This window comes from Helianthus annuus, chromosome 13 (assembly GCF_002127325.2).
Source record: "Helianthus annuus cultivar XRQ/B chromosome 13, HanXRQr2.0-SUNRISE, whole genome shotgun sequence".
Lineage (NCBI taxonomy): Eukaryota > Viridiplantae > Streptophyta > Magnoliopsida > Asterales > Asteraceae > Helianthus > Helianthus annuus.
The window spans coordinates 151693472-151709843 of NC_035445.2; the positions used below are offsets into that span (position 1 = coordinate 151693472).

Sequence of the window (16372 nt, forward strand, 5' to 3'; positions counted from 1 at the left end):
GAAGAACGTTATATTTTGCGTAAAATGAAAGAAAATATCTCCAAAAAATGGAATTGTTAAGCTTTTTAATTTTTAGCAACCTAGTATCTTTTATGTAATGTTTTTTTTAAAGTTATGTAATGTTTTTATTTTATAAGTTATGTAATGTTTTAAACAATGTTGAATTTTTATATAAAAAAAATAAAAAAGAAAGTAGACCCATTTTTCACACCCTTGGTCCATCCTTAAAATAGAATCCACCGTGACGGGTAATGCGAAGGACCATTCTGAAAGGATGGGACTCCTTCACACCCATAGTCTAACTAAAGATAACATCGGGAATTGCAAAATTGTTGCAGTCCGTATGATTAAGATCTGGAGACGTGTATGTATCGAGGATTTTGATTGGACTGTGAGGTTGCGCAAGTGACAGTCAAATAGATTGGGAGAACGCAAAAATAAGGATATGCATCACTCAACTTCAGCCGCACAGGGAGCGCGTCTCAAATCGGCAAGCAAGTATAGACACATTTTAAGTAACATATTATTTGATATTTAATTAAATTAAATTAAATTATTATGAGATATATGTAGAAGGATAAAGAGAGAAACATATAAGTTAATTATGAATCAAGTATAAAATAAATTAAGTTAGAGAATAGGTAATAGATTAAATTAGAATCAAACTAATCAGCACTGACGGTAATCAGTAGTAGTAATTTATCACGGTCATTGTCCATTAATAGTTTGGTCCATCAGTTGTAAAATGATAATCAATAGTAATTAGTGATAGTGACCAACTAAACAGCGGTAATTGTCATCGGTAGCAATTTGTTCTTCAACAGTAACTGAGATACTACCGATATGCTAAGTATTTTTCCACTCATGTAAACGTTCAACCGTCAATAATTATAGTCACCAAACGCCAACTGAAATGTTGTGATAGTTCGCCTCCTCTATAAAGTTCTTTGGTTTAATTTTAGTACAATCTTTTCAAAACAACATCTGCATATTTGTTCTTGTTATATTCTTTAAATTATTTGATTGAACGTTCGAATAATTGTGACAATCTTTCAATTTGAAAGTGTCCAACACAATTCAGAACACTAAAAAAACGGGGAACAGCGGGGAACCGGCTCAAACGAACTCCGATTTGACTCATTCCAGCGGCGTTGGAACCGGCTCGTCGAACCCTAACTAAGATCTCTTAACCCTAAACCCTAAATCCTAACTCCTAAACTCTAAACCCTAAAGCTAAAAAATAAGGCTAAAACCTAAGCTAAACCGTAAAATCTAAACTATAAACCCTAAAAGTTAAACCCTAAAGGCTAAACCTAAAGCTAAACCCTATAGCTAAACCCTAAAGCTAAACCCTAAACCCTAAAGCTAAACTCTAAACCCTAAAACTAAACCCTAAAGCTAAACCCTAAGGCTAAACCCTAAAGCTAAACCCTAAAAGCCAAACCCTAATATATTTAGGGTTTAGGGGTTATGATTTAGGGTTTAGGGTTAAAAGATCCTAGTTAGGGTTCGACGAGACGGTTCCAACGCCGCTGGAATGAGTCCAATCGGAGTTCATTTGAGTCGGTTCCCCGCTGTTCCCCATTTTTTTAGTGTTCCCCAATGAACCTCACACTATATATATATATATATATATATAGGGGAGGGTTATCTTGAGAACGCTAAATATTGCGAGAACCGTGAGAACGAATGAAAAAACCAATCAAAACCAATTTTTTTTATACAAACCTCATTGTAATTAAGATACAACATCAAAACAAGAATTTATAACATCAAATAATTCATTTCTCATTTCAAAATCATTCTTTTTAGATTTTTTACACATGTGTAAATATAGCAGATTTACACATGTGTAAATGGCAAACTTACACATGTGTAAATTTTCTTTATTTACGAATTCACGTAAATTTAAACGTGTAAATTGAATTTCTAACATTGTATTCGAATAATAATGATAAGTGTAGAAAAAAATTTTGAATTTGAATTGTTTTTGACCAAGTTCTCATGGTTTTTTCATTTGTTCTCACGGTTCTCACAAATATTTAGCGTTCTCATTTAAACCCTCCCCTATATATATATATATATATATATATATATATATATATATATATATATATAGTCCGAATTATAAAAACTATAGAATTCTTATTATTTGAATCTAACATCCTTTTAATACGCCCCGCTTACGGTATGCGCATATAATGTATATGTGTGGGTGCTTGGGGGGCAAAAGTGAAAGTGCACTAATTTTAACGTTATTTTACTAATTTCGTGAAATTAACATTAAAAGAGGGGGATGGTTATTCATGCATCATGTGGTGGCGTTGATAGCCGAAAGACAAGGAGGTACATACACTAATCAACAGTTGTCTCAATTGCTGAGTGTTATGTGTCTTATGTCATGCAAAACTACTAATTTAAACCCGACTCACATATTTAATAGATAAGTGATTTAAAGTGTTTACAATCGTGTTTGTGATAGGAATAACCGATTATAAAATATTGTCTCAAACCCGACTCACTTATTTAATAGATAAGACTCAATCAATAATTCTCTAAGAATTATTCAAAATCCCTCTTAATCCTTATCTCCTTAATTCAGTACTAATGTCTTCAAATAAATATTTAACCATACATCCGATTTTGTTTATACTAATTTTTTTTTTTGAAAACGTATAATCGTGCTTTTAATACATCTCTAACCGCAAATTTTGAATTTACAACATTTTATCATCTTGTTAAACGATATTTACTATTTTTTTTTGAAAACATGTTATGAGTCAGATTTAAGACAGTTTTTTTATAATCGGTTATTCCTATCGCAAACTATCTTGCATTGAAATACAATTGAATAAAGGCTTGTTACCCGTCTTTCATCACCTCATCAACATTGAAAATAAACAATTGATTTAAAGTGTTTGTTTTCTAATATTGATGAGGTGATGAAAGACGGATAACAAGCCTTATAAGTCTGGTTTAAGACAATTTTTTATAGTCGGTTATTTCTATCGCAAACCCGATCCATTACCTTCCCTGAATCATTTCCTTATTTTGTAGTTATAAGTCGGGTTTAAGACAATTTTTTATAATCTGTTGCAGTGTTGTAAAAGTCGCTAGCCGGTCCCTAGTCGGCTGATTGGGGAGTTGGGAGTAATCGGAGTACTCGGAGAGTACTCGGGGAGTACGCGGACAACGTAAATATAAAGAAAATTAATTGTTATATATTATTTATGTGTTAAAATAAGCATAATTCATGTCAACTGAGTATAATTTAAAATGAAACATGTTTAAAGTTCAAATATTCTGAATACAAGTCCGACTAGTCTGAGTACAAGGCCGAGTAGTCCGAGTACAAGGCCGAGCATGCCGATTTTGACCGAGTTTGACCGATTAAAAGTCAACAAACCACGTTGACCGCCTAGACCGACTAGGCCGACTACGTCCGACTACGTCCGACTACGTCCGACTAGGCGCCGACTAGGCCGACTAGGCACCGAGTACTCCCGAGTAATCCCAAGGCCGACTAGTTGAGACCGCCTAGGAGGAAGTCGCCTCGGAGGGGGTCCGAGGACCGAGTACTCGGCCGAGTAATCCGACTTTTACAACACTGATCTGTTGTATTCCTGTCACACACGACCCTAAATAATTTCCTTAATCTATACAATATGTTTATCCAAAATGAGACGCCAAAGGGCGCGTAGGGTGACACATAATACAATCCAAGCAACCCACACGGCACTGCTTTTACTCCAACACGACGTCGTAGCCCACCCCCTAACGACCGAGCATTCAACCCCATTCTCACTGTTACAATTATAAAACCTCATCAAAATTAACTTCAAACCCCCAATTTCATTACAAAAAATTGCAGAGAAAATGGGAGGAACAACAACGATCTCAGTAGGTTCAGATGGAGTTGCTATCATCACCATCATCAATCCACCTGTTAATTCACTCTCTTTTGAAGGTAATATTCAATATCTTACTTATTGATTTTGACCTCAATTGTTATCATTTTTAAGTAGAGTTTACAGTTTATTGATCTGTGATCTTGCTGTTTATGTGTTTTTTTCTGAAATTGTTTTATCACTTTCGATCACGCTCATGTGTGTGAGTAATTTTGAGATAGTTGGTGATATTTCATCGTCATTAGGGTTGAGGTTTTTTTTTTTTTTTTTTTTTTTTTTTTTTTTTTTTTAAATAATATAATAAAGCTGGTAGTTGATCTACAATGAAATTAGGTTAGTTTTGTATTGAAAAGTAGCAAGTATGATATGAATGCTAGTATAGTATAATCTTATGTTAATTAGGGTTGAATTAGGGGAAAACATTTTGGATTTTTTTTTTATTTTTTTTATTTTTTATAATGGTTTGAATATGATTTGTTAGTAATTTAACTTTGTTTTGAAAGTCAAGACTGGTATCTTGTAATTGAACCGAGCTTTTAAATGTCGAGGGAGAACCGATGTATGTTATGAACTACAAAATAATAGCTAAAAGAATTGTGAGGAAACTCGTATCGATTTTGGGTTTAAAAGGTACCTTTGATTTCTAGAGATGTTAATTTACCACTTGGAAGGGGGTAGAAAATACATATGTATCATAACGGTTTCGAATCTCTGTATGGAGTGGGTAGAAATTAGGGGTGATAAGATCACATGATGGGTGAGTGGTTGAAGCATAAAAATAACATGACAAGTTATAATTGTTCCACATTGGTATAAAGAGTTTAGGGGGACCCGTGAGGTCGGACTAGTAGTTTCGCCATGAATGTGATATGGATCGAGAATTTGTAGGCGTGCAAAAAAAAGTAAGTCATAAAAACATTAAATTTGGCTGACGAATGATTGAGAAATTGTAGGTGTCTTTCTTTTCATTGTACATTTACTATGTATATATAAATATATTTGCCAATTATAAGTATTAAATATATTTGCCAATTATATTGAAACTATATGGCCCTTTTTATCCGCAGTACTAAATAGCTTAAAAGAAAGTTTTGATCAAGCCTTACAAAGGGATGATGTGAAGGCCATAGTGGTTACAGGTAATTTTAATGCTTAAAAGCTCGATTGTTTTTTTTTTAAATCATTAGTTGTAACTGTGAAGTTAATACTTTAATATGATTGGCGCAGGTGCTAAAGGCAAGTTTTCTGGTGGTTTTGACATAAGTGCATTTGGTGCACTGCAGGAAGGGAAAGGTATGGATATTGTATACCTTGCGTTCTGTCTGTGTGTCAACTAGAGATGGAAATTTGGTGGTTTGACTACGGGTCAAAATGGGTCATTTATGTACGAGTCGGACCAGGTTGACCATAAATTCCAAAACACTTTTAAATAAAATAGGTCAAAATGTGTCGTTTTTAAATATGTTCACAAAAATCATAATATAGCTTTTGAATGAAATGAATTAAGAGGTTTTAATGTGTGACACAATAAAATGGGCTTCACAAGACTTTTGACTTGTTTGACCCATAACCCATTCTACTGGTTTCGTTTTGAGCCAAATTTAGTATTTTATCTGTTTGACTTTGACCCCATGGAGATGAAACATAAACCGGACCGATTCACTTGTAATACATATGTCGAAATTATTTTCTTTAGTTAACCCATTAGTTTTGCTAAAAAAATATTTATCTTTTCATTTTGGTTTCTTGTTTACAGCAATGACAACTGGACTGGCATCAAAACCTGGTTATGTATCAATCGATATTCTGTCTGATACCGTGGAAGGTAATTTTTTAACCGTTCTGTATATGTCTCTTTGTTGATTATTACCGTTAACTACTCATTTTAAAATTTCTAAAAAATGTTTGTGTTGTTGGTTTCAGCTGCAAAGAAACCATCTGTTGCTGCTATTGACGGGCTTGCTTTAGGTGGAGGATTAGAGGTTGCAATGGTGTGTGCTATATGTCTATATTTCCCTTTTCTTTCTTTTGGCTAATTTAGCATTTTCTTTTTATAAAGTTAAAGATTAATATTTAATCAAGCTGATTTTGTTTTCAGGCTTGCCATGCTAGAATAGCTACTTCTACTGCTCAGTTAGGGTTGCCGGAACTGCAGCTCGGTATTATTCCTGGATTCGGAGGTATGGCTTTGTATATCATTCTACTGAAATAATAATAAGAGTAAAGTACACGGATGGTCCTTATGGTTTACCAACATTTTGGATTTGGTCTCTAATATTTCAAAAGTACATAGATGGTCCCTGTGGTTTGCACTTTGTAACACATTTAGTCCCCGTGGGACCATCCGTGTACTCTTGATAAGCCAGGGACCAAATCCAAAATTCCGGTAAACCACACGGACCATCCGTGTACTTTAATAATAGTAAATGGGATTGATATATCATACACTATACAATCGTTATATACAAATTGGCAAATAGAGCGATGTGTAACTTATGGTTTTTGTGTTATTTCAGGAACTCAACGGCTTCCACGGCTTGTTGGTCTAGCAAAGGCCCTTGAAATGATGTTGGTATGCTGTTTATCACCAGATATTGTTTGTGTCATAGTTGTTAAAAGCCATCGCCTCTTGCGCCTAGGCCCATTTTCCAGGCGAGGCGAGGCAATTGCGCTTTAAGTCGAGGCAATTGTGCTTTGATTCTCCAAGTGATGGTTCGGGCACAGATTTCGATGAGATTCCTATATTTCCTATATTTTCCGGTCAAATTCTCTAAATTCCGGCAAAATTCTAGCTAGGTTTCTACTTTTATCAGGCAAACTACTTTTCTACACCAGTACACTAAATATTTTAGAACTTTTGGTACTAAATATATGATATTAAATGTTATATAATACATAAGATATTATTATTTTTCTAATACATAATATATTTTTCATTGTGCGCTTTTCTTTTCCCAGGCCCCCGCTTTATTTGCGCCTTGCGCCTAGGCCCCAGGCGAGGCCTATGCGCCTTGAGTGCACTTAGTGCCTTTAATAACTATGGTTTGTGTTATGCTAGCATCCATGAAAATTGCAAGTTTCAAGTTATTGGCATTTTTTTAAACCCTGACATTTCTAGTTTTAGAGAGTTTCAAGTTACAATATGTGAATTTGAACATCGACATAGGTATTTGAAGATGGTCGACTTGGGTCAACAAAATTGAAAATTTATATATTTTACAACATGTAAGAGTAAAATAAGACCTTAAAACAGAGCGGTTTAAACTGGTCAAATGGGTCTAAACTTGAAAAGTTTTTTTTTAGAGTAAAATGCCATTTTCGTCCCTGAGGTTTGGCCAGTTTTGCGACTTTCGTCCAAAGGTTTGTTTTTTCGCATCTGGATCCGAAAGGTTTGAAAGCTTGCCATTTTCATCCGGCTCGTTAACTCCCTCCATTTTTCTCCGTTAAGTGAGGGGTATTTCCGTCTTTTCATCTAACTTAAAGGGCAATTCGGTCTTTTTCACTATATGTAAGCAGAACCAATACATAATATTATGTTATCGTTAACTGATCTCTCTCTCTCTCACACACACTAGACATCAAAGCCAGTTCGCGGGGAGGAAGCGCATAATCTAGGGCTCGTGGATGCCATTGTACCAGGAGATAAATTGCTAGAAAACGCTCGCCAGCTGGCATTAGATATATTAGCCCGTAGAAAACCATGGGTTTCAAGTCTTTACAGAACAGATAAAATCGAGCCCCTTGGTGAGGCCCGCGAAATATTGAATTTTGCTAGAGCTCAAGCACGCAGACAAGCACCCAACTTACAACACCCACAAGTTTGCATTGATGTTATTGAAGAGGGCGTTGTCTCCGGCCCACGTGCTGGATTATTGAAGGTTTATTTGAATTTGTTTGTCATAACTAAATTCTCTATTTTTGCTTACATTGCTTAACTCGTTGTTTTGTGATTTTGTTTATATGATTCGCAGGAATATGAAGAATTTCAAGTTCTTCTAAGGTCGGATACTTGCAAGAGCTTAATTAATGTCTTCTTTGCCCAACGTGGTACTACCAAGGTACAACTGTTCTCTTTTAAATCAATTTACAAAAAGTGTGAATTTCCAGCAAGATATTGAGCGTTTTTTCTTTGACTTTGCCTTGACCAACTTCTCACAACATTTTCATTTTCCCAATTTCTCATGCTATATTAAAAGTTGTTTAATTTTTCTTTACTTCTAATCTTGTTGTTGTAATTTTAAGAGTTTTAAGTTATATAATTTTTAGAACATATGGTATAATCCTTTAAAGCATATTGTTGATTGTTATACAAACTACCCCCACGATTTTTAAACGACCATACTTTTCTATAATCTAAAACGAAATACATCATAAAAAACGAGCATTTTTTCTCTTTAATTTGAGTATGATATTGTGATAGTTTTCGTTTAGTTTTAGAAAATTAACATGTTACATGATTACTAGTGTCTTGTGTTCTCCGCCGCATCGCGCGGGCACCTTTCTAGTTAATATTATTATTAAAATTAGCTTTTTTTATTTTTAATTCAAGTCTTGTTTTTGTGTGTTAACAGGTGCCGGGGGTCACTGATCTCGGTTTGAAGCCAAGACAAATAAAAAAGGTTGCTATTCTTGGCGGAGGTCTAATGGGATCAGGAATAGCTACGGCTTTAGTTCTAAACGGGTACGAAGTTGTCTTGAAAGAAGTCAATCAAAAGTTCTTAGATGCTGGATTAGGCAGAGTCAAAGGTTTGACTTCTTACTCTCTTGAAATGTTCGTAAATTGCTTTCGTATCATTATAGTTATACTAACGTATCTATCGTCCAGCCAATTTGACAAGCAGTGTTAAGAAAGGTAAGTTGACTCAAGAAAAGTTTGAGAAAACCATGTCTCGTCTCAAGGGTGTTCTCAACTATGAAAGCTTTAAGGATATGGATATGGTGATTGAGGTATTTAACTTTTCCGGTTTAGTTTATACGTGATGTTTTAAACAAATGGAATTATATGATTGTTTATATATGTTTGGACAAACAGGCTGTTATCGAGAATGTCTCACTGAAACAACAAATATTTTCGGATTTGGAAAAGTACTGCTCTCCAAATTGCATACTTGCAAGTAACACCTCAACGATTGACTTGAATCTAATTGGTGAGAAGACAAAGTCTCATGATAGGATAATTGGCGCACACTTTTTCAGGTAATAGTTTTCATAATGGTTAGAACTTAGAAACTATGTTGGTATTTTGCTCACTTATCCTTTTTTTAAATAGAGGTAATTACGTTTTTCGTCCATGTGGTTTGTTGAAAATAACCATTACAGTCCATTAGTTTAAAAATTGCCAAAACAGTATCAGTACTTTTGCATTTGTAACAATTACACTCCACCTTCGTTAACCCATCCAATTTACCGTCAAGTTTTTGATGAAAAGACTAAAATACCCTATGTTAAAAAAACTATCAAAAAAACAATTTTTTTATAGAAATCTCTCTCTCTCTCCAAATCAAAAGTAGAGGCGAAAGACGTAAGTAATTCTTATAAATAAAGTTTAGTACAAGTTGTAACTTAGCTTTGTTTTTCTTGTTGCAGCCCGGCTCACGTGATGCCACTGTTGGAAATCGTGCGTACATCTAAAACGTCACCTCAAACAGTGGTTGACTTGTTGGATGTTGGGAAAAAGATTAGAAAAACGCCAGTTGTGGTTGGGAACTGCACCGGTTTTGCTGTTAACAGGATGTTTTTCCCGTATACTCAAGCGGCTCTTTTGCTAGTAGAACGTGGGGCCGACATATACAAAATTGATCGAGCTATTACAAAATTTGGAATGCCGATGGGCCCGTTTAGATTGTGTGATCTTGTTGGTTTTGGTGTTGCGGTGGCAACTGGGTCACAGTTTGTTTTCAATTTTCCGGAAAGAACGTATAAATCTATGCTTATTCCGCTTATGCAAGAGGATAAAAGAGCTGGTATTTATTTTTGTTATGAATGATATAAAAATGTTTTTTGGGTTTTAAGGATTTTATTCGTTTGTTTGTTGAAACTTGTGATTCTGTTTTAGGTGAAACAACCCGCAAAGGTTTTTATCTCTACAATGATAGACGCAAAGCGAGTCCTGATCCCGAAATAAAAAAATACATTGAGAAATCAAGGGAAATTTCCGGCATCTCAGTTGAACCTAAGGTCTCTCTCTCTCTCTCTCATCTAGAAAGATATTTTTCTCAACTCCTATATAGTGATTAATAGGGCTGCAAATGAACTAAACTTTCAGCCAACTGTTCGTGAACCGTTTGGCGGGAAGTTCGTTTGTGTTCGTTCGTTTAATAAATGAATGAAAACGAACTCGTTTAGTTAAATGAACGAACATGAACAGAGGCTGTGTTCGTTCATTTATGTTCGTGAGCGTGTCCTTTTATGTTCGTTTGTGTTTGATGGCTCATTAGTGTTTTAAATTTTTATATTTTATTTAAATATTTCGAAATTCCAACAAATAAAATATTTAATAAGTATCAGTGTATTATTATATTATGTTCATGAAGATTAGTGCGTGTTCATGAACGTTCGTTACTTAAAATTAACAAACACAAACGAACACGTTCATTTCCTTAACACGCGAACATGAACAGAAAATCTCGTTCGGTAAGTGTTCATGAACAATTGGTGAACACATATATTCTTGGTTTAAAAAAGCGTGAAGCGCTCCGAAGCGTTTTGGTTCCAAAAGCTTTAAGCGAAGCTTCAAGCGCGAAACGAGAGCTTCACGTATACGAAGCGCTCCATATTATATATAATTATATATAATGTTAATTTTATATATATGTATAAAAGATAGCTATCCATATTAAATATATGTATTTTATAATGTTAATTTTGTACTTTTATGCATAAATTAAAAAGTTTAAGGACCAAATGTAAACTACTGAAGATAGAGGGGGTTAAATGTTTAAATAGACAAACTATCTTTACATTTTTTAAGTAAAAAGTTAGAAGTTTCAGGGACTGAATGTAAACTAATGAAAGATAGAGGGGTTAAATGTTTAAAAACCTTAACTTATAAAAACCCTAAAAGCCTAAAAGATACGCAGCCGCATCTCTCTTCTTCTTCTTCCCCCTTCTTCCTTGTTTCCGGCTGAAAGCAACTCCGTCGCCGGAATTTGTCGCCGGATTTCACATAGGAAGTCGCTATATCGTCGATATAAGGTCGATATGTACCTTGTAAAGACTGTTGGGCTTAAAAAATGGCCCAAATGGTGATCTGATTGGCTGGAGCGTCGCTTCACAACTTCATCGCTTCGCCGCTTAAAGCTCGTTTCACTTCGCTTCACGTAATGTAACGCTTCAGAGCCAAAAAAGCATTTTTTCCAGCGCTTCATCGCTTCAAGCTCGCTTCAAGCGCGCTTTTTTAAACACAGCATATATTTCCTTTAACAAACGAACACGAACAAGGTCTTGTTCGTGTTTGTTCGGTTCGTTTGCAGACCTAGTGATTAATGCATGCATCTGCTTTCGTTGAATAACTGAATGGCTTTTTTATACATCGTTGATCGTCCCATAACTATATAGAGTGTCATAAGAAATTTCAAGCTTATACATGATCAAATAAAAATATTTTCACTTCAAGCTTAAATTTAACTAAGTTTGTCATAACTGGGTTTGATTTTGTTACAGTTTGCGAAACTATCAGATAAGGATATAATAGAGATGGTATTCTTTCCTGTTGTGAACGAGGCGTGTAGAGTGTATGCCGAGGGTATTGCAGTAAAAGCAGCTGATTTGGATATTGCCGGTGTTATGGGAATGGGATTTCCACCTTACAGGTTTCTTATTTTCCTCGACAAATAATTGTTTAAAATTATATAAAATTTCTATTATATTTTAACTTCTTAACACATGTTCGTGTACAGGGGAGGGATTATGTTCTGGGGCGATTCGATCGGATCTAAGTACATATATGAGAGGTTGAATGAGTGGTCGAAGATGTATGGGGAGTTCTTTAAGCCGTGTGACTACTTGGCTCAAAGAGCTGCACTTGGGGCTCCTTTGGTTAGATTCTTTTCAATTATTTTGTTTACGTATATTGACGAATTTGAGAATATTAAATATACATGATGTTTTGCAGAGTTCGCCGTTGGATCAAGCAAAGTCGCGGTTATGAGATGAAATGGACGTCGTCTACTGGGTTTCATGTATGTTGAACTGATTAAAGGTGGAGATGAAAGTTGCTTTATATTGTGATAATAATAATAGGTTGAAAAGTAGCACCTTGTTTATGTTTATGATGATGTTCACAACAATGTAATGTTTTGTGGACTTATCAAAGAAACAGTATTAATGAACGTTTGTATCCTTTAGATCATATGCTATATGAATTCACTGTGTTACACCACTTTTCTTAAGTATCACATATACTTGACCAAACTTTAGAATAGCATACACGTGTATACAACAATAGCAACCGTACCCTGTAAATCCCACTAACAAGGATAAAGAGGGGGATAAAGAGACTGTTTTTAGTGAGACCCCGGCTCCAAAGTCATATGAATATCCATACATCGTCACATAAAAAAATACACAGGCGCATAGCTACTCAAGAAAACAACATAAAACATAGTGTACCAAAGATAATTTTAGCAAGCTACTAAAAAAAAACAATTTAAAACATAATGCATATACATCAATACATGTATGTTGTTTTATATTAATTGACATGTCAGCTTTACTTATCTTTGTTTATTTTAATTAAAAATAATTTAGAGTAAACTGCAATTTTACCCCCTGTGGTCTATGTCAATTGGCACTCTGACCCCCCTCCCTAAGGAAATAATTGCAATTTTACCCCCAACGTTTGGTGTTATGTCGCAAGTTCACCCCCCGACGTCAAAGTCCTAGTTATCTTTAAACGGTCAAAGGGCAAATGTAATTTTACATGAGGATCTTTCTATTACCCCTGTACTTCTCTTCCTACTTCATCCTTACCCCCTAAGCTTCACTCCCCCCACTCCACTCCTTCTTCATCCTCACACCCACCGGCGATTAACCACCGGCGATTAACAACAGCAGACCCACCTCCACCTCCGGCGACCACAGTGCTTCCACCTCCACTCCTTCTTCTTCATCATGAGCGAATCAGAGAACACCATGCTTCCACCTCTACCTCCGGCGACCACAACGGCGACCACACCTCCGGCGCACTTGTCCACTGGCGATGCCCCTGTCAACCAGCGATCCTCCCTGTTCTCTCACTTGTCAGGTATAATCGAACAAGTATAGTAATGTCAGGTTGAACAAGTAAAAACAGGGGTTATTGAACATCGATCTTTCTGTGTTTGCAGTGGACATGAGGATTCGTGTTTCACTCCGATCGATTGTGGTTTCCTTGGTTGTGAAAATGCGGGGCCGCCCTTTCCTGCACTTCCAGTTTCCCCCTCAGCAGGAAATGGTTGTGTAGTTGATGTTTAATATATTAGGATCTTTTGGTTCAATATATTAGGATCTTTTGATGTTTAATATATTAGGATCTTTTGGTTTAATACTGATCTAATTGTATATATATTAGGATCTTTTGATGTTTATAATGTGCCTAGCTATGACCAATGTTTACAGCTACTGTCTTCTTTTGTGCTAATGTGTAAACTAATAGTGGTGATAGTGTAGCAGGTATAGGTGGTTACATGATCATACATGATCAAAATGTGCAGTTGATGACAGTTACATGATCATACATGATCAAAATGTGCAGTTGTGAAGTTTGATGTTTGATGTTTGATTAGGATTACATTTTATCCATTTGATCAAAATGTGCAGCATGTTAGTTGTTGAATATGTGCAGTTGATGACAGTGGTTAGATGTTCATTTGATCAAAATGTGCAGCAGGTTAGGATCAAAATGTGCAGTTGATGACAGTGGTTAGTCCATTTGATGATCATACACAGGTTAGATCTCCATTTGATGACAGTGGTTAGTCCATATATGATCATACAGATGCTAGGGCATAAGTCCAGCAGATTTGTAATTTCTGCATAGTGACATTTTTGTAATAAGTTTGTTAATCAGTTGTTAGGGCAGTTGTTTGCTGTTATTAGCTGCTGCTAATGAGTATATAAGGAGAGATTTGGCAGTTGTTTGCTGTCAACAACCTGTTTAAACTGATTTTGTTTCATAACCTGTTTCAACTGATTTTGTTTAAGCATTAACCTGTTGTTAGATTTTGTTATACTGATTAGGGGTGTTTAAACTGATTTTGATCATGTGTATGTGTTAAATCAGATTTTGTTAATTACAATGTCTGAATGTGAGTGTGCTTAATCAGATTTCTTGTTGATGATCATACAGTTACATGATCATATAGTTGATGATCATACAGGTTAGGATCAAAATGTGCAGTTGATGACAGTTACATGATCATATAAGTGTTGAACATGTTTCTGATTTTGGCGGGAAGGGTTTTGGAAGTTGTAGGGGTAATGTTGTTTCTTAACACAAAGTACATGGGGGTAATAACAAAGGACAAATTGGTAATTTACCAGTGTGTGTGTGTGGGGGGGGGGGGTAATTGTGCGACATAACAGGAATGTTGGGGGGTAAAATTGAAGGGTAATATAGTCATTTCAAGTTATAGTTAACAGATCTGTTAACAACTTTGACGCCGGGGGGTAAACTTGCGACATAACACCAAACGTTGGGGGGTAAAATTGCAATTATTTCCTTAGGGGGGGGGTCAGAGTGCCAATTGGCCTAAACCCCAGGGGGTAAAATTGCAGCAAAGTTATCTTACAATCTGTTAAGGGGATGACAAGGAATTCGCAGATTTAAATCTGCTTCAAGTAGCTCTTAGAAAGCAACTTAGGGAGAAACGCTTTTTAATGGTATTAGATGATGTTTGGGGTGAGAGTTATGAGGACTGGAAGACCCTGGTGAGCCCATTTCATGCATGTGCTCCTGGAAGTAAAATTATAATGACAACCCGAAAGGAGCAACTGCTAGCTGGGTTATAATCATCTAAACCATGTGCAGACTCTGTTACATGACGATGCTGTTTCCTTATTTGCTCAACATGCGTTGGGTGCAGATAACTTTGATTCGCATCCAGTTTTAAAACAATATGGTGAAGGCATTGTGGAAAAATGTGATGGCTTACCTTTGGCTTTATCAGTGCTCGGTAGGTTATTAAGGACAAGATTGTAAAAGAAGGGTGGAAGGAGCTGTTGAATAGTGAGATTTGGAGGTTAGGAAAAAAAAGATGAGATTGTCCCGGCTCTTAGACTAAGTTACAATGATCTTTCTGCATGTTTGAAGCAGTTGTTTGCATATTTCTCCTTGTTCCCAAACAACTATGTGTTTAACAAAGACCAGTTGATTTTACTTAGAATGGCGGAAGGTTTTTTGAACCTGTCATCTTCAAACAAGTCAATGGAACGCTTAGGTCTTGAATATTTGGAAGAGTTGTTGTCAAGGTCATTGTTGCAACATGCACCTAATGACAAATCATCGTTTGTTATGCATGACTTGCTGAATGACTTGGCTACATCTGTTGCTGGAGAATTCTTTTCAAGATTAGACATTGAGATGGTACCGGATGTTAGGAAGGAAACCTTGGAAAAGTACTGCCATATGTCATTTGTTTGTGATGAATATATAGCTTACCCGAAGTTTGATCCATTCAAAACAGCTAAAAGTTTGAGAACATTCTTATCCTTACAAGGAAAAGATAGTTTCGAAAAGTTTTACTTATCTAGTAAGATTTTAGTTTACTTACTTCCCGAATTACCAATGCTAAGGGTTCTAAGTTTGGGAAATTTATGCATCAGCGAGGTGCCAGAGACCATTGGCAGTTTGAAACATCTCCGATATCTTAATTTATCTAACAACCCAATCACGCATTTACCAGCAAGTGTTGGCAATCTCTACAATTTGCAAACATTATTACTTTATGGTTGTAGTGACTTAATTAAGTTTCCCAACAACTTCTCAAAGCTTAAAAACTTGTGGCATTTGGACATTCATTTTACTCCGCTTTTGAATAAGTTCCCCCCACTACAAGGCCTGAGAAGAGAGTTCGAGACTCTCCAGATGAAAGATGATGAAGCTGTTGCAGATTTCTTGTCAAGAGTCATGACGAATGTTAATCAGAAGAGAGCATATGGAGAGGTGGTGTCTAACCAACAAGTGGTGGAAAAAGTGCTGCGAAGTCTTCCTACAAATGGGATCACGTTGTCACAGCCATGGAAGAATCAAAGGATTTGTCTAGGCTTACCTTTGATCAACTGATGGGTTCTCTCCAGTCTCATGTGACAAGAGTTAATCGAAGTGTTGAGCATGTTGAAGAAGAACGTGCGTTTCAGGCCAAGGAAAACGATGTTACTGTTGCTCGATGTTACTTTAATAGGTTTGGTCACATACGATCAGAATGTTGATACGAGCCTCAAGCTAACACGGCGGTTGATCAAGAAGATGATGAGGATGAGTGCAG

General features: G+C 35.9%; 2 protein-coding genes across 4 annotated transcripts; both read left to right on the top strand.

The window, feature by feature from the left end:
• Window positions 1–3674: 3674 nt before the first annotated feature.
• LOC110899786 (peroxisomal fatty acid beta-oxidation multifunctional protein MFP2) lies at window positions 3675–12288 on the top strand. 3 transcript variants are annotated; one of them, XM_035981638.1, is made up of 17 exons: window positions 3675–3967; window positions 4976–5047; window positions 5136–5201; window positions 5665–5733; window positions 5832–5899; window positions 6007–6088; window positions 6425–6480; window positions 7484–7786; window positions 7880–7966; window positions 8480–8654; window positions 8734–8855; window positions 8941–9104; window positions 9495–9871; window positions 9964–10085; window positions 11571–11719; window positions 11807–11945; window positions 12022–12288. In XM_035981638.1, the coding sequence occupies exons 1-17, from the start codon at window positions 3877–3879 to the stop codon at window positions 12055–12057; spliced, it is 2178 nt and encodes a 725-aa protein (XP_035837531.1). In that variant the 5' UTR covers window positions 3675–3876; the 3' UTR covers window positions 12058–12288. The 3 variants fall into 3 exon arrangements, with proteins under 3 accessions (XP_035837531.1, XP_035837532.1, XP_035837533.1); XM_035981639.1 differs by lacking the exon at window positions 3675–3967 and adding an exon at window positions 4166–4857; XM_035981640.1 differs by lacking the exon at window positions 3675–3967 and adding an exon at window positions 4753–4810.
• A 2982-nt stretch (window positions 12289–15270) lies between these two features.
• Window positions 15271–16170, top strand: LOC110901983 (putative disease resistance RPP13-like protein 1). The gene has a single exon (XM_022148732.1). The coding sequence runs from the start codon at window positions 15271–15273 to the stop codon at window positions 16168–16170; it is 900 nt and encodes a 299-aa protein (XP_022004424.1).
• The last annotated feature ends 202 nt before the right edge of the window (window positions 16171–16372 follow it).

Excerpts from the sequence above, each read along its gene's own strand:
- LOC110899786 (XM_035981638.1), top strand. The coding sequence starts at position 3,877 with ATGGGAGGAACAACAACGATCTCAGTAGGTTCAGATGGAGTTGCTATC. Across the intron at positions 3,968-4,975 it reads TAATTCACTCTCTTTTGAAG|TACTAAATAGCTTAAAAGAA; the intron begins GTAATATTCAAT and ends TTTTATCCGCAG. Across the intron at positions 11,946-12,021 it reads CTGCACTTGGGGCTCCTTTG|AGTTCGCCGTTGGATCAAGC; the intron begins GTTAGATTCTTT and ends GATGTTTTGCAG.
- LOC110901983 (XM_022148732.1), top strand. The coding sequence starts at position 15,271 with ATGGCGGAAGGTTTTTTGAACCTGTCATCTTCAAACAAGTCAATGGAA.